At 39.4% G+C, this 21193-nt stretch overlaps 1 protein-coding gene across 20 annotated transcripts in view; it reads left to right on the top strand.

Moving 5' to 3' along the window:
* The window catches only part of MAP2K5 (mitogen-activated protein kinase kinase 5), a 273801-nt gene that overhangs the window by 157122 nt on the left and 95486 nt on the right, over window positions 1-21193 (top strand). For 14 of the 20 annotated variants that reach the window (XM_023220742.2, XM_023220744.2, XM_023220756.1 and 11 more), the window contains one exon: window positions 7833-7904. The exons of the other annotated variants lie outside the window; for them this stretch is intronic. In XM_023220742.2, coding sequence (XP_023076510.1) covers window positions 7833-7904 — 72 coding nt within the window. The remainder of the gene's footprint in view (window positions 1-7832; window positions 7905-21193) is intronic. 20 annotated transcript variants of the gene reach the window in all.

Below are 21193 nucleotides of genomic sequence, written 5' to 3' on the forward strand. Positions count from 1 at the left end.
TCCCCTCCAACACCTGTTGTTTCCTGAGTTTTTAATGATTGCCATTCTAACTGGTGTGAGATGGTATCTCATTGTGGTTTTGATTTGCATTTCTCTGATGGCCAGTGATGATGAGCATTTTTTTATGTGTCTGTTGGCTGTATGAATGTCTTCTTTTGAGAAATGTCTGTTCATATCCTTTCCCCACTTTTGGATGGGGTTGTTTGTTTTTTTCTTGTATATTTGTTTGAGTTCTTTGTAGATTCTGGAAATGAGCCCTTTGTCAGATGAGTAGATTGCAAAAATTTTCTCCCATTCTGTAGGTTGCCTGTTCACTCTGATGGTAGTTTCTTTTGCTGTGCAGAAGCTCTTTAGTTTAATGAGATCCCATTTGTCAATTTTGGCTTTTGCTGCCGTTGCTTTTGGTGTTTTAGACATGAAGTCCTTGCCCGTGCCTATGTCCTGAATGGTACTACCTAGATTTTCTTCTAGGGTTTTTATGGTATTAGGTCTAACATTTAAGTCTCTAATCCATCTTGAATTAATCTTCGTATAAGGAGTAAGGAAAGGATCCAGTTTCAGCTTTCTACTTATGGCTAGCCAATTTTCCCAGCACCATTTATTAAATAGGGAATCCTTTCCCCATTTCTTGTTTTTCTCAGGTTTGTCAAATATCAGATGGTTGTAGATGTGTGGCATTATTTCTGAAGGCTCCGTTCTGTTCCATTGGTCTATATCTCTGTTTTGGTACCAGTACCATGCTGTTTTGGTTACTGTAGCCTTGTAGTATAGTTTGAAGTCAGGTAGCGTGACGCCTCCGGCTTTGTCCTTTTGACTTAGGATTGTCTTGGCAATACGGGCTCTTTTTTGGTTCCATATGAACTTTAAAGCAGTTTTTTCCAATTCGGTGAAGAAACTCATTGGTAGCTTGATGGGGATGGCATTGAATCTATAAATCTGCTGTCTTCAGGAGACCCATCTCACATGCAGAGACATACATAGGCTCAAAATAAAAGGATGGAGGAAGATCTACCAAGCAAATGGAGAACAAAAAAAAGCAGGGGTTGCAATCCTAGTCTCTGATAAAACAGACTTTAAACCATCAAAGATCAAAAGAGACAAAGAAGGCCATTACATAATGGTAAAGGGATCAATCCAACAGGAAGAGCTAACTATCCTAAATATATATGCACCTAATACAGGAGCACCCAGATTCATAAAGCAAGTCCTTAGAGACTTACAAAGAGACTTAGACTCCCATACAATAATAATGGGAGACTTCAACACTCCACTGTCAACATTAGACAAATCAACCAGACAGAAAGTTAACAAGGATATCCAGGAATTGAACTCATCTCTGCACCAAGCAGACCTAATAGACATCTATAGAACTCTCCACCCCAAATCAACAGAGTATACATTCTTCTCAGCACCACATCGCACTTATTCCAAAATTGACCACATAATTGGAAGTAAAGCACTCCTCAGCAAATGTAAAAGAACAGAAATTATAACAAACTGTCTCTCTGACCACAGTGCAATCAAACTAGAACTCAGGACTAAGAAACTCAATCAAAACCGCTCAACTACATGGAAACTAAACAACCTGCTCCTGAATGACTACTGGGTACATAACTAAATGAAGGCAGAAATAAAGATGTTCTTTGAAACCAATGAGAACAAAGATACAACATACCAGAATCTCTGGGACACATTTAAAGCAGTGTGTAGAGGGAAATTTATAGCACTAAATGCCCACAAGAGAAAGCAGGAAAGATCTAAAATTGACACTCTAACATCACAATTAAAAGAACTAGAGAGGCAAGAGCAAACACATTCAAAAGCTAGCAGAAGGCAAGAAATAACTAAGATCAGAGCAGAACTGAAGGAGATAGAGACACAAAAAACCCTCCAAAAAATCAATGAATCCAGGAGTTGGTTTTTTGAAAAGATCAACAAAATTGACAGACCGCTAGCAAGATTAATAAAGAAGAAAAGAGAGAGGAATCAAATAGACGCAATAAAAAATGATAAAGGGGATATCACCACCGACCCCACAGAAATACAAACTACCATCAGAGAATACTATAAACACCTCTACGCAAATTAACTTTTCATATTACGAATCTTGCTTGTGTTTCAAGGTATAGACAGGCCAAAATTACTTAAATACAGCCAGCTAGGCTACTCAAATATTAAAAAGAAAATATATCAGAATGAAATAGCCCTGCATATGTGAATAATCTCACTTTATTCTGTAATCGGAAGTATAAGATATAGGAAAGATAATTAGGAAAAGGACAGGGAAGCTTTTGTAACATCATTAGTCATTTAGAAAAACCAAGTATGGGCACATTAAGCAATGTGCTTATAGGAGACTTGAAAAGTCATCTTGATCCAGCCTCCCCATTGACCAGTGAGGAGACTGACCTGGAAAAGTGAATTGTCATGCTCAAGGACATACTGTTTTTTTAGGGCCAGATAATTAATAGGTTTAATAGATACCTTCATCCGAAGCATGAAAGATTTTCAACCACATTTTAAAAGGATTTTATCCGTAAGGTTTATAAAAGGGGTCTAGAAGCTTAGAGCTTATATTAAATTAACCATTTTTCAGAAATTCTGTATTTTTTTTTTTTTTCTTGAGATGGAGTCTTACTCTGTCCCCCAGGCTAGAGTGCAGTGGCATGATCACAGCTCACCACAATCTCTGTCTCCTGGGTTGTCTCCTCAGCCTCCTGAGTAGCTGGGATTACAGGCATGCAGCACCACGCCTGGCTAATTTTTGTATTTTTAGTAGAGATGGGGTTTCACCATGTTGGCCAGACTGGTCTCAAACTCCAGGCCTCAAGTGATCCACCCGCCTTGGCTTCCCAAAGTGCTGGGCTTACAGGTGTGAGTCACCACACTCGGCCCAGCAATTCTAATTACTAAAAATTTTATTATGTTTTTAAGATAGAAATTCCTAAAACTTTAACTATTCAGTCTTTCTGGCTTACTATCATTTTAAAAATCAAATATAAAATTTGACGCTATTGCTATCATTAACTGAAGTTTTAAAATGAAAAACTCTTACTCAAATACTTGGCCCTTGGGATCAGAAAGTCAATCTAAATAACCATTCCTATCTCCAGAACGTTTTTATCTGCCCAAGCTATTCCAATTCTTGGAAATTGTCTTTACTTGGAATAAAACCCATACACATTGCGTGATCCAACTCAATGGCTATGCTTATGTGGTGGTAGTAATGGTAGTGGTGGTGACTGGAAGGATACTTGGAATAACACCCATACACATTGCATGACCCAACTCAATGTCTATGCTCATGCAGTGGTAGTAATGGTAGTGGTGGTGACTGGGAGGAGGCTAGCATTAACTGGGCATTCTCATGTGGTGTGTACTGAAGCACATTACAGGATTCATTCAGTCTTCACACAACCCCAGGAGGTGTACGTATTACTGCTATTATTTATTATTACTGTCTTCATTTTACAGATGAGGAAAACAAAGGTCAAAATATCTGTAACCCAAGGTCTCAGAGTTGGCACATAGTAAAAGGCAATTTAATTAGGACATCAGCTTCTAGTTTCTGCTAATAGCAGACTAAGTTATTTAGATAAACTCTTCTGTTTAAATGTGCTAAGTTTTTTTTTTTTTTTAACCATCTCAAATGCACTGAAGAGCTGAAAAGACAGTGGGCTACTCCCAGCACAATTTTTGAATGAAATCCTACTACAGAGAGGAAAGTAGAATGGGATCCCCATCTCTGCTTATTCCTGAGGGCATTTGCCTGAATTACAGTTAGGCAAGAGGGTCAGCGGCCAAGCTTCAGAGCCCACCTAAGTCAGAAGGTCTCAGAGAAGATCTTCTCTGTTCCCTGCTAGAAGCCTAAATGGGTAACCTCAGTGTAAGGGTAAACTAGATCTAAAACTGCTCCTCTTCCCCCAGTCCCAGGAAACTGAAGAGGAGGCATCTGGATCTAAGCAGAGAAGCAGAAGAAACAGGAAAAGTGGAACAAGCTGTGACTATAGTCTAGCCCTGGTATAGATTTGCACCCTGGGTATATGCATACATGTCCTAGGTTGGACACGGCACTTCATACTGAGAAGTGGTTTGAGGTGGTCTCCACCTTAGGCCTCAGAGAACCTCTCCGAAGTTTTTCTTTCAAGACGAAAAACTAGCAAGCAAAGAGAACCGGGCACACAAGACAGCAAAGCCACCTGAGAAAGATCAGCAGGAATAGCAGGCAGCAGAAACAGATGCATACAGACTTAAGATCACACGTTTTTAAAGTGACATAGCAGATTTTTAAAGTTCTAAACAAAACTTCTAGATTAAAATTTAAAACTCACTGTATTTGACAACATATTGGACACAGCAGAAGAGAGAATTGGTGAACTGGAAGATAGATCTGAATTCAAGCAGTCTAACTTCAGAGTCCTGTTTAACCAATGTTCTGTCTGCCTACACAAGGATCTTGCCAATGTTAAAAAAAAAAAAAAAAAGAAAAAATCCTTAACACTTGTGATACATATTTTAACTATACACTAGTGTGAAGTTTTCATGCCTACTTTGTTAATTTTCTACATAGCCTGAGTCTGAACAGAAATTCCTTTTTTGGAGGAGATAAGGGATATACCTTGGTATCTTCCTGCTTTTGACAAATCTTGTTGTAAACAGACAGTTCTGGAATTAGTTAACTAAATGTGAATTCTTGTCAAGGCTGAGTTACAGAGGGCATCTGGAGGGAGTATAGTGTGGGTGCCAGAAGGACTGCCCTTTAAGATCCTCTATAAATTCTACTTATTAGATCATCACTACTCTTTACTGGTCTTATTAAGAACAGGTCAGGGTTTTTTTGTTTCATTTTGTTTGCTTGTCACTTAAACCTCATTGCAAAGATATTTTAGACAAGAGTCATGTTTTTCCTATTATTTAGCTTTTCACACTGATGACAGCTGTCATGTGAGAGAGTAACCTCAGTTTTAGCTTTTTAACTGCTAAATATCCATCACCGATATTCTGTCAACAACATGGTACCTGGTAGTTGGTTTTGTTTTGTTTTGTTTTTGAGGGGAGAGGACAGGGCAGGCCACCTTGGCTTCAAGTGTGAGAACAGCTTTGAATTGTGCAGCCTCGGGCCATCAAATCCTGGCTCCATAAATTCAGAATGTTTTGGTGCTCATCTTGTGTCTAAATCACTTCCAGGGGCCTGGGCACATTTTCCAGTCCCTATCCACCTTAAGAGTTGTTTAGGATAGACACGTGGAGCTTGCTGTTGGTTTTTGTTGAACATTTTTGCTCAAATACTGCATCACAGCAGTAATCTTGTTTCATTAGCTTATTGAAAGAATAATTTCCCCAATAAGAGGTCATCAGAATCTGACCCTTAAAAGAGTTCTCTTATTTGCCATCTAGTATCTGTGAACATTATCACTTTTTCTATTTTTTCTTTTTAAATTTAGTTTAATTTTTCTATGCTTTATTATCAGCTTACAGTTTGCATTTGTTTTGATAGTTCAGTGGGCAAATGTAATGAGTGTGTTTAACCTCCTTGTTGATCCTGCCCAAATATTTTGTATGTGGGTTCCACTTTTGTGTGTGTGTGTGTTTTTTCTGTATTCTGGATGAAATGCTTGGTACCTGTCAATCAGTAGAATGAAGAAATGGAGAGAGGAAGGAAAAAAGGTCAGGGCAACATTTAGTTATTTCTTTAATAATTCTAGAGGATTTTAGGATTTTCATGTTTGTTAGAAGTTCTTGACAGACATGAATAGCAATGTATGAGGAAGTTATATTAGAACTCTCTAAGGAACTTGTTTGTTCATGCAGTAAACATGTATTACATCCCTTCAGTCAGCATGCATTGACTGCATATCCTTGCATAACAGATATGCAAGGTACTAGTATAGTATACCAGCAAGGTACTAGGTATGTCTGCCTGGTACACTCTTTGCCTCTTAGGAAAAATGAACTAGAAAACAGATGATTTTATAACACAGTGTGATAAATAATAAGATATGAACAACATTTTAATGAAGTACAGAAGCAGGACTTTATAATTCTGCTGTAGGAGTAGAGAAAGGTTTCACCTTCAAACAGGATCTGTGTGAGACATGGTCATTAAGCAGAGAAGAGGAAAGCAGGGAGATCTGAAAGGTCATTGTCTCTCTAGGGAACATGGAAGTATTTAGTGACTGGAGCTAAGTGTACCAAAGAATCACCCAGAGAAATTACTTTTTTAAGTGAGGATCTCTAGCCGCATCCCCAGAGATTCTGATTCTGGAGGTTCATTTGTATTAATAGTAAGCACCTCAGGCAGTTCTGTGATGGCTGCTCCAAAGACTGCACATTGAGAAATACTGACCAACTCAAGGCTGTGCTTGGCTCTTCTGACTTCTAGTTGTGGGGTCATTTTGACTCACTGGAAAGAACTCTAATTTTGCAGTCAGACAAACTGGCTTTGAATCCTGGCTCCACTCCTGGACTGTGCATTTAATGCTAACCCATAGCTCTAGACTTGAACATGTCACTAACTAAGCCTCAGTTTTTACATTTGTAAATTGAGGGCAATAATACTTTTGCAGAATCATTGTGAAGTAGAAGACCCAAAGGACCTAGCCCAGTGTCTGACACTAGTGAGTGGTCATTAAATGATAACTATTACTATCCTTCTTGTATAGTGGATACAGCACTCATAATGGTTAGTAAAGTAAACTAAACTTCTCTGTGCCTCATTTTCCTCATTTGTTAATTGGGGATGATAAAATAGTACGAACGTTACATGGATGTTTGTGAATCTGAAATGAGATATGCATGAAAAACACTAAAACAAGGCCTAGTATACAGAAATTCTTTAATAAATGCACACATAATTTTGTTGTTGATGATAGTAATGATGGTGACAATAATGTTATTCCTGTAGCTGGCTAGCCAGTTCTGTATGAATACATCCTGGTATCTATTTAATTGGATATTGGGGTGTAAGTTATGATCTCAGCCTTGCCATGATTAGCCTGTAACCTTTAACAATCATTCCACCTTTGTGAAACTTCAGTTTCTCTTATTCATTTGTTCATGTGTTCATTCCAAAGCCTTCTATGAAGTACTGTACTGAATGCTAAATCCTAGAGGGATAGATAGCTCAGGAAGCATCCACTCAGTATGAAATTATTCCTTTTGAAGTAGAGTGTTTATGTAGCCTTTTTTAGACCAGGTATTTGCTATACATCTTGCGTGGAGGACCCGGAGTCCCAAATGGACCTTTCAAACTATTTCTTGGTTCATATACAAAGAAACTCTGATCAGTGGAATGAAAGATGAATCTGGGTAAAGGAAATAGGAATGTGCTTTGCTCTCATCTCGTTTTTTCAAGTTTCCTGTAAGTTTAAAGTTATTTCCAAATAAAAAATTAAAAGAAACCCTACTGTTCCAGACCCATGTATCAAAATGCAAATAAGTAGTAATATCATATAATGTTGTATAATTTGTTACTCCACAATGAAGATCACTGGATTTGGAGGGAGAGGATCTGGATTCAAATCTCAGCTCATTCACTACTTAGGACCTTGCCTAAATTACCTCACTACTCTGAGCCTCCATTTTCTTCATCTGTGAAATGGCTTCCAAAGTCTTCCTCAGAGGGACTTGGAGAGGATTCAATAAGAATATATCTATATATAATTTCTATAGATTTTATACTATATACACAAATACTTATATACACACATGTAAAATTGTTTGGTCATCCGCAAAATGCTATGCAGATATTGGTGGCTCTGAGCTCATTTTGGTGTATGTGTTTTCCTGAGTAGCATCCATCAACTCACAAGCTCCCTTCTGATTCCTTGCAGCCTGAAAGGATTTCAGGGGAGCAGTATGGAATTCATTCTGATGTCTGGAGCTTAGGAATCTCTTTTATGGAGGTATGTTGTTTGCACATAGACACGTCCTTGCATATCTGTACTAATATATTCAATCAGGAAAAGTGAAGATTTTGAAAGAATAAGCTAAAATAAACCTTCAGCATGTTATATAGATGTACACACAGAGTTTGACCATAAAGTCTTTGATTCCTTGTGTGGCTTGTGAACTGACTCTGGAGGTTATTTTAAAGCACTATTTATTACAGATCACCTGTGTAAGACCTGCCTGGAGTCCTTGTTAAAAATACAGATTCTTGGCCAGGCGTGGTGGCCCAAGCCTGTAATCCCAGCACTTTGGGAGGCCGAGACGGGCGGATCACGAGGTCAGGAGATCGAGACCATCCTGGCTAACACGGTGAAACCCTGTCTCTATTAAAAAAAATACAAAAAACTAGCCGGGCGAGGTGGCGGGCGCCTGTAGTCCCAGCTACTCGGGAGGCTGAGGCAGGAGAATGGCGTAAACCCGGGAGGCGGAGCTTGCAGTGAGCTGAGATCCGGCCACTGCACTCCAGCCTGAGCGACAGAGCGAGACTCCATCTCAAAAAAAAAAAAAAAAAATACAGATTCTTCAACCCCCCATTCAAGACCAATTAAATCCAAATTTCTAAGAATCTGCATGGTTAATCTGTTCCCTGGGTGATTTTTATACACACTAAATCTGGAGAACCTGTGTTCTAAAAGAGGGATTCCAGAAAAATTCAGTGTCCTGTTGGAATGCATATGTAACTTCCAAAGGTGATTAGTTTAAAAGGTACAGCCCTACTCATTTAGATATGTAAGTTATATATGTTTGTTTTAAAAGAAAAAAAAATCACCTCATTCCAGTATAGTCATATCAGGTCTGTATGTGGGTTAAGGGGTGGTGTGATATGATGGACAGGGAGGGGGGAAGAGGATGTATGCATTTAGGACAGTTGCAATATCTACTCTTTATAGCTGTATTTAGAATGGACTTTATGTTAGTGTTCTAGATGTAGCTCCATTAGAACTCTATGCTATGATTTTTTAATAAAATGACCATTGATCTACAAGAAAATGCATATAACTTAAAAGAACATGTGGATCAGTTTGAATTATGGTAGTATAGAACCTGTGTACTGACCAGTGCTTCAAAAATTCTCATTTAAATTGATTCAGATAAAGAAGGACTCTTCTTTTCTTTTCTTTTATTATACTTTATGTTCTAGGGTACATGTGCACAACGTGCAGGTTTGTTACATATGTATACATGTGCTGTGTTGGTGTGCTGCACCCATTAACTCGTCATTTACATTAGGTGTATCCCCTAATGCTATCCCTCTCCCCTCCCCCAACCCTACAACAGGCTGCGGTGTGTGATGTTCCCCATCCTGTGTCCAGGTGTTCTCATTGTTCAGTTCCCACCTATGAATGAGAACATGTGGTGTTTGGTTTCCTGTTCTTGTGATAGTTTGCTGAGAATGATGGTTTCCAGCTGCATCCATGTCCCTACCAAGGACATGAACTCATACTTTTTTATGGCTGCATAACATTCCATGATGTATATGTGCCACATTTTCTTAATCCAATCTATCATTGATGGACATTTGGGTTGGTTCCAAGTCTTTGCTATTGTGAATAGTGCCGCAATAAACATATATGTGCATGTGTCTTTAAAGCAGCATCATTTATAATCCTTTGGGTATATACCCAGTAATGGGATGGCCAGGTCAAATGATATTTCTAGTTCTAGATCCTTGAGGAATCACCACATGTCTTCCACAATGGTTGAACTAGTTTACAGTCCCACCAACAGTGTAAAAGTGTTCCTATTTCTCCACATCCTCTCCAGCACCTGTTGTTTCCTGACTTTTTAATGATCACCATTCTAACTGGTGTGAGATGGCATCTCATTGTGCTTTTGATTTGCATTTCTCTGATGGCTAGTGATGATGAGCATTTTTTCATGTGTCTGTTGGCTGCATAAATGTCTTCTTCTGAGAAGTGTCTGTTTATATCCTTTGCCCACTTTTTGATGGGATTGTTTGTTTTTTTTCCTTGTAAATTTGTTTGAGTTCTTTGTAGGTTGTGGATATTAGCCCTTTGTCAGATGGGTAGATTGCAAAAATTTTCTCCCATTCTGTAGGTTGCCTGTTCACTCTGATGGTAGTTTCTTTTGCTGTGCAAAAGCTCTTTAGTTTAATTAGATCCCATTTGTCAATTTTGGCTTTTGTTGCCATTGATTGCTTTTGGTGTTTTAGACATGAAGTCCTTGCCCATGCCTATGTCCTGAATGGTATTGCGTAGGTTTTCTTCTAGGGTTTTTATGGTTTTAGGTCTAACATTTAGGTCTCTAATCCATCTTGAATTAATTTTTGTATAAGGTGTAAGGAAGGGATCCAGTTTCAGCTTTCTACTTATGGCTAGCCAGTTTTCCGAGCCCCATTTATTAAATAGAGAATCCTTTCCCCGTTTCTTGTTTTTGTCAGGTTTGTCACAGATCACATGGTTGTACATGTGTGGTATTATTTCTGAGGGCTCTGTTATGTTTCATTGGTCTATATCTCTGTTTTGGTACCAGTACCATGCTGTTTTGGTTACTGTAGCCTTGTAGATAAGTTTGAAGTCAGGTAGCGTTGATGCCTCCAGCTTTGCTCTTTTGGCTTAGGATTGTCTTGGCAATGCAGGGTCTTTTTTGGTTCCATGTGAACTTTAAAGAAGTTTTTTTCCAATTCTTTGAAGAAAGTCATTGGTAGATTAATGGGGATGGCATTGAATCTATAAATTACTTTGGGCAGTACGGCCATTTTCACGACATTGAGTCTTCCTATCCATGAGCATGGAACGTTCTTCCATTTGTTTGTGTCCTCTTTTATTTCATTGAGCAGTGGTTTGTAGTTCTCCTTGAAGTGGTCCTTCACATCCCTTGAAAGTTAGATTCCTAGGTATTTTATTCTCTTTGAAGCAATTGTGAATGGGAGTTCACTCATGATTTGGCTCTGTTTGTCTGTTATCGATGTATAAGAATGCTTGTGATTTTTGCACATTGATTTTGTATCCTGAGACTTTGCTGAAGTTGCTTATCAGCTTAGGGAGATTTTGGGCTGAGATGATGGGGTTTTCTAAATATACAATCATGTCATCTGCAAACAGGGACAATTTCACTTCCTCTTTTTCTAATTGAATACCCTTTATTTCTTTCTCTTACCTGATTGCCCTGGCCAGAACTTCCAACACTATGTTGAATAGGAGTGGTGAGAGAGTGCATCCCTGTCTTGTGCCAGTTTTCAAGGGGAATGCTTCCAGTTTTTGCCCATTCAGTATGATATTGGCTGTGGGTTTGTCATAAATAGCTCTTATTATTTTGAGATATGTTCCATCAATACTGAATTTATTGGGAGTTTTTAGCATGAAGGGCTGTTGAATTTTGTCAAAGGCCTTTTCTGCATCTGTTGAGATAATCGTGGTTTTTGTCTTTGGTTCTGTTTATATGGTGGATTACGTTTATTGATTTGCATATATTAAACCAGCCTTGCATCCCAGGGATGAAGCCCACTTGATCATGGTGGATAAGCTTTTTGATGTGCTGCTGGATTCGGTTTACCAGTATTTTATTGAGGATTTTTGCATCAGTGTTCTTCAGGGATATTGGTCTAAAATTCTCTTTTTTTGTTGTGTCTCTGCCAGGCTTTGGTATCAGGATGATGTTGGCCTCATAAAATGAGTTAGGGAGGATTCCCTCTTTTTCTATTGATTGGAATGGTTTCAGAAGGAATGGTACCAGCTCCTTCTTGTACCTCTGGTAGAGTTCGGCTGTGAATCCATCTGGTCCTGGATTTTTCTTGGTTGGTAGGCTATTAATTATTGCCTCAATTTCAGTCCCTGTTATTGGTCTATTCGGGGATTCAACTTCTTCCTGGTTTAGTCTTGGGAGAGTGTATGTGTCCAGGAATTTATCTATTTCTTCTAGGTTTTTTAGTTTATTTGCATAGAGGTGTTTATAGTATTCTCTGATGGTAGTTTGTATTTGTGTGGAGTCGGTAGTGATATCCCCTTTATCATTTTTTATTGCATCTATTTGATTCTTCTCTCTTTTCTTCTTTACTAGTCTTGCTAGCGGTCTATCAATTTTGTTGATCTTTTCAAAAAACCAACTCCTGGATTCGCTGATTTTTTTGAAGGGTTTTTTGTGTCTCTATCTCCTTCAATTCTGCTCTGATCTTAGTTATTTCTTGCCTTCTGCTAGCTTTTGAATGTGTTTGCTCTTGCTTCTCTAGTTCTTTTAATTATGATGTTAGGGTGTCGATTGAAGATCTTTTCAGCTTTCTCTTGTGGGCATTTGGTGCTATAAATTTCCCTCTACGCACTGCTTTAAATGTGTCCCAGAGATTCTGGTATGTTGTATCTTTGTTCTCATTGGTTTCAAAGAACATCTTCATTTCTGCCTTCATTTCGTTATGTACCCAGTAGTCATTCAGGAGCAGGTTGTTTAGTTTCCATGTAGTTGAACGGTTTTGAGTTTCTTAATCCTGAGTTCCAGTTTGATTGCACTGTGGTCAGAGAGACAGTTTGTTATAATTTCTGTTCTTGTACATTTGCTGAGGAGTGCTTTACTTCCAACTGTGTGGTCAATTTTGGAATAAGTGCAATGTAGTGCTGAGAAGAATGTATATTCTGTTGATTTGGGGTAGAGTCTTTTTTTTTCTTGGTAGAGATAGGGTCTTGCCATATTGCCCAGGTTGGTCTTGAACTCTTGGGCTCAAATTCTTCCTGCCTTGATTTCCCAAAGTGCTGGGATTACAGGCGGGAACCACTGTGCCCAGCCAGGACTTTTTCTAATAGAAAAGTAGAAAGGACTCTAGATAATATCATAGATAGAGTTGCAATCATGATTTTATAACCTTTTTTTTTTTAGTCAAATACTTTTTCTGTGAGTTTTGTAATGCATGAATGCAATTGTATTTGTAAGGAAATAATATTCAAACTCAATTCACCTGCACAGTAGAAAGAAAGCAAAAATAAAGTGTGGAACGTTTATTAAATCATATTCTTCTGCTTCTTCTTAAAAGGGAATCTAAGAGGAAATACAATATGTACGCATCTGCTGAGAAGTTAGCGATAATGGTGGTCAGATCTCAGAGCTGAGTCTCCCAACAGAATCCTCAAGGGCTTATTCTATTATCCTGTTTTAGGGAAAACTAGTGTTTTTGATTTGTGGAACTCAGGATTGCTGTTATACAGTTTCCTTTTGCATATTTTAAATTGTTATCATTTATTTTATAAATGACTGGATATAGTGTAAGACAGTTGAGAAGTGACATGGTGTAGAGATAAAAATCCTAGATTGGGAATGAAAGACCTGGGTTACAGTTCCAGGTTTGCTACTAGTTTTTTAGGTGACCCTATGGAAGCCACTGTTCTTCACGGGGCCTCAGTTTCTTTATTTGTAAAATATTGATCTCTCAGCCCCTTTCCAGACTAACATTCTATGACTGTGCTACTGCTCATTGTGTTGTTTTCTTTCCTTAGCTTTCACACACCAACTTTAGAGTTGTGTGACTGAAACAGTGATAAAATGGCATACAATGCAGAGGCATGGCACTACTATAAGAGCACGCAACTATTAGATTTAAGATTTAAAGCACATATAAATGTTCACCATTCATCCTTTCTACATTCATTTATGCATTCATGTGTTGAGCTCCTGCTGTGCCTGCTATATAAGCAGTGGGGATAGAATAAGGAAAAGACACTGAAGTCTTGCCTGTCATAGAGTACCATTTGGGGAGAGCTGGGGCATGAGGGAAAGGACAGAAAACAAAGGGATAACTAAATATGTAGTTTGTCAGGTGGGAATAAGTCCTATGGAGAAAAAGAAAGCAGACTAGGCCGGGCTCAGTGGCTCACACCTGTAATCCCAACACTTTGGGAGGCTGAGGTGGGCAGATCACCTGAAGTCAGGAGTTTGAGACCAGCCTGACCAACATGGAGAAACTCTGTCTCTACTAAAAATACAAAAAATTAGCTGGGCATGGTGGTGCATGCCTGTAATCCCATCTACTCGGGAGGCTAAGGCAGGAGAATCACTTGAACCCGGGAGGCGGAGGTTGCAGTGAGCCGAGATCGCATCATTGTGCTCCAGCCTGGGCAACAAGAGCGAAACTCCGTCTCAAAAAAAAAGAAAAGAAAAGAAAGCAGACTAGTCCTCTCTGGTAAAGTACCACTTGAGCAGATACTTGAATGCTATGAGAGAAGGGAGCCACCTGATAGCAAGCTCAAAGGCACCAAGATAGAGTACACTCTCAGCATTTTTAAGGAAGGGAGAGACCAGTGTGACTTGAGTGGAGTTATCAAGGGAAAAATAGGAAAAAATAAATTTAGTGAGATAGCCAGGGGCCAGGGCAAATATATCCTTGTAGGTCATGCTAAGGACTTTATGTATTACTCTTAGAAGAAATGATCTGACTTAAATTTTCACAGTATCATTGAGTGCTCTGTGGAGCATGACTATAGAGAGGCAGGTGTGGAAACAGGGAGATCAGTTTAGGTAGGAAGACGGGTGCTCAATAAATATATTTATGTTGCATATTGAAATATGTGTCTGTCTGCCAGTATTTTGCTGGGTACTGGGGTGCAAAGATTAATAAAAAGAGACTTTTTGTAGTGTAAGGAAGGAGATTGCCATTGATATATTTGGGTTTTGTTGATGATATTCATTTATCCTGGAGATAAACTATTGAACATTCTCTGGAAGACTGAAAAAAACAGACTCATTGAATTTTCAGGATCGAAGAGGATTAGGTACAGAGAACTGTGTGAAAAAGTGTCAGCATTGAGGGTGGGACACCTGAATGCCGGAAGGACTGTGTTGGCTCATGTGGTAGAGAGCAGATAACCAGATGGTCAGGAGTGAGGGCCAGGAAGAGCTAGGCCTTTTGATGCTCCTTGTAGTTTAAAATGGATGGTAAGGAGCCAGGTGTTACAGCAGGAGGAAGAGATGTTGTTAGAGGTTGTAAAGAGAAATCAGATTATGAACATCAGAGAGAGTTGTTGAGCACCTCTGTACATGATGCTTAACTAAATGCCTTCAGAAGGAACTATGGGATTGTAGCCCCTGACCTCTAGGGGCTTATTACCCCCATACAACATGGTACTGACACAAGTAATAGACCAGTAAGTCATTAGAGAATAGTGTAAGGCCTCTGGCGTGTTTTTTATACCTAATCTATTTGGGGTCCAAGATAAGGAAAAACGTGATAGGGAAGAGAAGTAGGAGGTTTTGAGTCCATACATGAGAAATTGTGGGGATTCAGTAGTGAAGATTACAAAAGAAACCCAAGATTCTTGTTTTTTCTTTTTGAGACGGAGTCTTGCTCTGTCACCCAGGCTGGAATGCAGTGGCACAGTCTCGGCTCACTGCAACCTCCACCTCCCAGGTTCAAGCGATTCTCCTGCCACAGCCTCCCAAGTAGCTGGGACTACAAGCGCATGCCACCACGCTCGGATAATTTTTTCTATTTTTAGTACAGACGGGGTTTCACCATGTTAGCCAGGATGGTCTCGATCTCCTGACCTTGTGATCCACCCGTCTCGGCCTCCCAAAGTGCTGGGATTACAGGCGTGAGCCACCATGTCCGGCCAGTTCTTGTTTTTCTTTAAGGGCCAATATGATGAGAACATTACCTGAAGGGATTAGGAAGTTCGTGCAAAAGAAGTACTTGAAGGCCAAGATTCTTCTTGTTTTTACCATAGTATTCTAGGAATAGATGTAGCAAATCCAATTTAAAATCACTATAGACAGAAGTATGAATCTCAATAGCATTTTAGAATCTGAGGAACAAACTGCATTCTGTAACATAGTCAACACTTTCTAAGAATTGCTCCTCTTCTGTTTTTTTAGAAACAAAATTCTCTTTCTAGTGGAAACTTTCCTTTCTTCAATAATTCTTACTTAAGCACTTGCCCTGTGCCAGGCCCTGGAGAGTGGGGCACACAGAGCTGAGGAGAGCCCACCTCTGGTAGGAAAGAAAGATACCTAAAGCCCAGAATAGTGTGATGAGTCTTCAGTAGAAATGTTTATGAAGGACTCTGAGCCACAAGAGGAAGGGGCTGGGGTTTCACACAAAGGAGTTGACATGTAAGGGAGATTGGTCTTGAACAGAGTTTGCCACTAGGAGAAAGAGGGGAAAGATAGAGGATACCTTCCCCATTTTCCAGCACACTCTAAGGTATGGATCCTTGTAAACACTTAAGGAGAGATCAAATGTCAAAGTATGCAAGGTCTCCCCTAGTGTAGTTTCACTACCTGTTTGTGTGCATGCCTTCTTCAAAGTGTTTTAAGTTAACCAGTTTATTCTCCTAGGGTAGCTGTGGTAAAGAAAAAAAAATGATAAAAATATGGGAAACCGAGCAAAGGAATTTCCCTGAAATTACACAGGAATCAAATACAGGCCAGGCCTAGTGGCTCGTTCCTATAATCCCAGCACTTGGAGAGGCTGAGGCAGGAGGATTACTTGAGGCCAGGAGTTCAACCCTAGTCTGGGCAACATAGCAAGACCCCATCTCTAAAAAAAAAAAACAATTTTTTTTTTCATTTGGCAGGGAATGGTGATGTGTGCCTGTAGTCCTTGCTGCGTGGCAGGCTGAGGCAGGAAGATTGCTAGAGCCTAGGAGTTTGAAGCTGCAGTGGGCTATGATTGTACCACCACACTCCAGCCTAGCCAACAGAGCAAGATGCTGTCTTTAAAAAAAAAAAAAAAAAAAAAAAGAATCAGAGACAAAATGGGCGTGAGAGTTTTCTGTCTCTTCTATGTCTCCCTAGCACCCTTTCCCCCAGTTCCGTAAACCCTCATCTCTGAGGTGTGGTGATGCCAGAAGCAGAAAGTTCAATCTACAGCTGTCAGACTTGAGGGCTGCCCCCTGCCTCCCACTTTTTTTCCTAGAGACATGGTCTTGCTATGTTGCCCAGTGTTGCCTCAAATTCCTGGAGTCAAGTAATCCTCCTGCCTCAGCCTCTTGAGTAGCTAGGACTGCAGGTGCACCACTGCACCCGGCTGAATGCCTTCATAGTTTTAAACCCCTGAAATGACAGGGTTCCTCTTTGCCTGCCTTCTTCCTACTGCCCGTTGCCTTGTTAATATGCTGTCACAGCCCCCATGGGGAGTCATAACAAGGCCTCTTGCCACACTCTTTCATAAAAGATGATGCTACATGCCGCTAAAATGTGCCATTAAAAAAAACAAAAAAAACAACAAAAAAACAACTCACAGACAGGTACATTTATGCCTTAAGCAAAGAAACTTTAATATCAGACTATCTTTTATCCAGGGACAGAATTGCTTCTCTCTCCTTTCAGTAGAGCATCCCTCTTTTGGGGGGATAAAGGTCATCTCTTCCAGGTTTTTGTCACCTGCATGTAATATTTGGAGTTGGCAGATGTAACAAAAAGATGGAAGTTATCCTTAGGAAGGGAAAAAAAGATTATTCACCTTGACTGATGTATGGCAGTTTGACTTGATGGGAAGAATTTGGGCCATTTCTCCATTGTTTGTGGTGTTTAACTCAGATCTTTAAATGTGTTGTAGTTCCCCTCCTGTGGATTAGTTATGGAATAATTAAAGGTCATTGCCACATGTGGGGTTTGTGTGGGCTCACACTGTACTGGGGAAGAGAACCCGTATGGAACTGTAGTTCTTTTCCTTGAAACTTCATTAGCAAGAATCAATGTGAAAATGCCAAAAAAAAGAATAAAAAGGAAGTGAGACCCACTAACAAGGATGTAAAATTCCTGAACTAGGACAAACTAGGAGGGTAATCCTGCCCTGGAATATTTGTTTACCTCTTCTAGAAAGCTCATATTGATTCAGTTGCCTACGAGAATTTTAGGATTATTAACCTTATAGTCTCTGTTGAAGACTTCAGGGCTAAACTTTAAAATGAAAATGAGTTTGGTATATAATAAGGGCTTTACCAAGTTTAATAGTTTTATTAGGGGTGGCTAAAACATTTTAGGGCATAATTTCTGAATTTCACAGGCAGTTCAGTGCTTATCTCTTCTAAAGAATGGCTTAAGGAGAAAGTCCCACTCTCATTTTTTACTAAGTAATTATTCCATTTATATTCTTGTGTCATTTGATTTCACAACATAAATCTGTAGTTGGGAAGTAAACAGTCATATCTGCAAAAGTGAACTTTAAGTGGGTCCTTCTTGAGTCAAAAAATAAGTCAACATACATTCTCTGCTAGCCTTGCAATTTGCAGTATTTAAGATGATGCATCTACATTAAAAAGGCACCAAGGCAGTCCTGTAATATTCTTATTTTCACTGAGTATGCTGTACAAATACATGTTCTGGTTTGGGATTCTGTGTGGTGGGTTATTATAAACTTTATTAAGGTTGATGGTGAATAATCTGACAGACATTTCTATAGGAGTCAGACCTAAAGCCTGCTCCCCACCCTTTTTTAGAGGCAGAGTCTTGCTAGGTTGCCCAGGTTTGCCTTGAATGCCTGGGCTCTAGCAATCCTCCCTCCTCAGCCTCCTGAGAGTATCTAGGACTACAGCTGCACCACTGCACCCATCTGAAAGCCCCATCTTTAGCCTATGCATAACATATGCATTTTGCTCTTTTCACTTGAATCTTCATTCTTTCTGCCTATTTGCCACCCTTCTAACCAGTCTCCTGAGTCTGAGGCATAGAACAGCCTGGCTCAATGTGCTTGGTTAATTGGTACATCATCTAGTCCTCTGAGACCCCTCTTCATCATGACCAGTGTTTTATTGAAGTGGTTTGAATGATGTGCTAAATGATGAAAGCAAGGACCATGACTTAGAAAATTGTCTCAACATAGGTGAAGAACATAGAGAACAACACAAGGTCATTGTCATTGTCATCCAAGTAACATCATCTTCTGAAGATTTTTTTTTTTTTTTTGAGATAGAGTCTCTCACTCTGTTGCCCAGGCTGGAGTGCAGTGGTGCAGTCTCAGCTCATTGCAACCTCCACCTCCCAGGTTCAAGCGATTCTCCTGTCTCAACCTCCCGAGTAGCTGGGATCACAGGCATGCGCTACCACGCCTGGCTGATTTTTGTATTTTCAGTAGAGACAGGGTTTCACCATGTTGGCCAGGCTGGTCTTGAACTCCTAGCCTCCGGTGATCCACCCACCTTGGCCTCCCAAAATGCTGGAATTACAGGCATAAGCCACAGCACCTGGCCATCTTCTGAAGATTTTTTGGGCTCTATTATTTTGACAAAAAGAACTGTGAGTTTTAGAATTACCTTTACCAAGTTAAAAATAAACCCATGGAATAATATGCTGTTCTCTGTATATGTAATATCATTTTTCTTCATCTCTCCAAGATACAGTTTAAATAACCATCCTTCATGATGCCGACTCTCATATTTCCAGCTGAAGATAATATCTTCCTCTTCTGACTTTCATCTACATCTTCCTTGTGGCATGTAAATTGTCCACTTTGTATTACAGTAATTTATAGGTATGTCATAGTTCCTTATGACAGGATTCAAATCTGATTCTCTCATAATCTTCTTTTCTGTTTAGTACAATTCCATTTCCCTAGTGGGCACTCAAGAAATCTTTTTGACTCAATTTTTTCCTACTTTTGTAGTGGTTTTTTTAAAGCAGTTTCAGAAAATAAAGATCAGAGTTTAAAGTGTGATGGAGTCTTTAATATAAATGTCCATCAGTGTTTGGAGAATAAATCACAGCGTTTTGCTTGTGAAGAAGAGCTTTCATTTTACCAGAGTATCAGATCCAAATTTGAATTCCACTTCAGCCAGCCTAAGCTATAGAACCTTAGGTAAATCACTTAATTTCTCTGAGCCTCAGTTTCCTCCTCTTTAGATGGGAGATCTACTTCAGAGGTTTTGGACAAAGTTCGCAAGGGAAAAAAGCCATTATCCCCTCTCTTTAAAAGGAATTACCCTTTGAAATGTTTACATTTGAATCGGAAAGACTGCTAATTCGGTTAAATATGGTGCAAGCTTTAGCCTACAGTTTCACCTCAAGCTCCACTAAAAATAGCCATAACGTGATTTACACACACACACACACACACACACACACACATGCACACACACGCAAAAGGATACCATAAAGAAAAAGGGAAAGGAGACAACAGCACTCAAGCTTTGAATATGAGACAACAGTAAACAACTGACCAGGGCTGAGAATACAAGCAAGCAGGCCATCTGATATACTGTAAACACCCAAAGGCTCAGGAATTGGTGGGGCCAGATATGTTTCACCAGGAGTCAAGGTGGGACCAAGAGAGGAGAATTGCTTTAAAGTCAGTTTGACAATTATGATAAGACTAGTTAATCCTTTCATTTATTACAAACTAATATGAATTGCTTATGAAAACCCAATAGAAAACAATTGTTAATGTACTTCAGTAAACACCATGGGTGGACACTCAATCTAACAAAACTGAGTGGGAGGGTTTTTTGGAGCAAATAAAATGAGTGATACCTGGCACCATAGAAGTCTGTGTCCCATTACTGCATTCAGAGGCATTAAGTGAAAGTTTAGATTCTGAATGTTGAGACCTCCCACCCTGTTCCTAGGACACTCGTAATTACTTTACACTCAAAGATTACTTTTCAGGCAGGAGATTAGCAGAGACTTTGTCTAGGGAAATCTGACTAGGAAGACTTAAAGATCCAGACATTGGGAGTTCCCCAAGGAAAGAGCCTAGCTAAATCATGCTCCCAGGAGAGCCCTTAGTCTACAAGCCCCATCCGTGAGCACAGAGTATCCAGTGAGATTTTCAGTGCCTTACTCTTACAGAGACATTTGAGAAAGGCCTTTAGGGTGAGAACAGAGGCCTACAACAACTAAAAAGAAAAGCAACTTGGAGGGCCAAAAAACTGTGCAGAGGGTAAAAAGTTCAAATAAACTACCACTAGTATCCTCAGAAGACTAAAGAGAAAATAGTGCACTCAGAAGATACGAATAGGCTGCTATAGCAAAAGGAACTTTCAGAGAACAGCAGGAAATAGGAGAGAAATGAAAATTAAAGAACCAAGTCAAGAAGTTCATGACAACTTCTCAAAGAACCAAGTCAAGAAGTAACGTGAAAAATAGAAGTTCCAGGAAGAAAAAACAGAGAAAACCAAGGGGAAGAAATCATCAAAGAAAAAATTTAAATTTTAATGTTACAACATGGGAAAAATATATGTTGTACAAGATTGCCCTTCTCTTAGTATTCCTATAGAAGAAAAATCATTTTTTCCCCAAATGACATATGGCAGTGTTTTTTCTCAGAAAAAGTGAGTTTTTGTTAAGGATTAGTAATAGAAATTATTCC

This window comes from Piliocolobus tephrosceles, chromosome 6, assembly GCF_002776525.5.
Source record: "Piliocolobus tephrosceles isolate RC106 chromosome 6, ASM277652v3, whole genome shotgun sequence".
Classification (NCBI taxonomy): Eukaryota; Metazoa; Chordata; class Mammalia; order Primates; family Cercopithecidae; genus Piliocolobus; species Piliocolobus tephrosceles.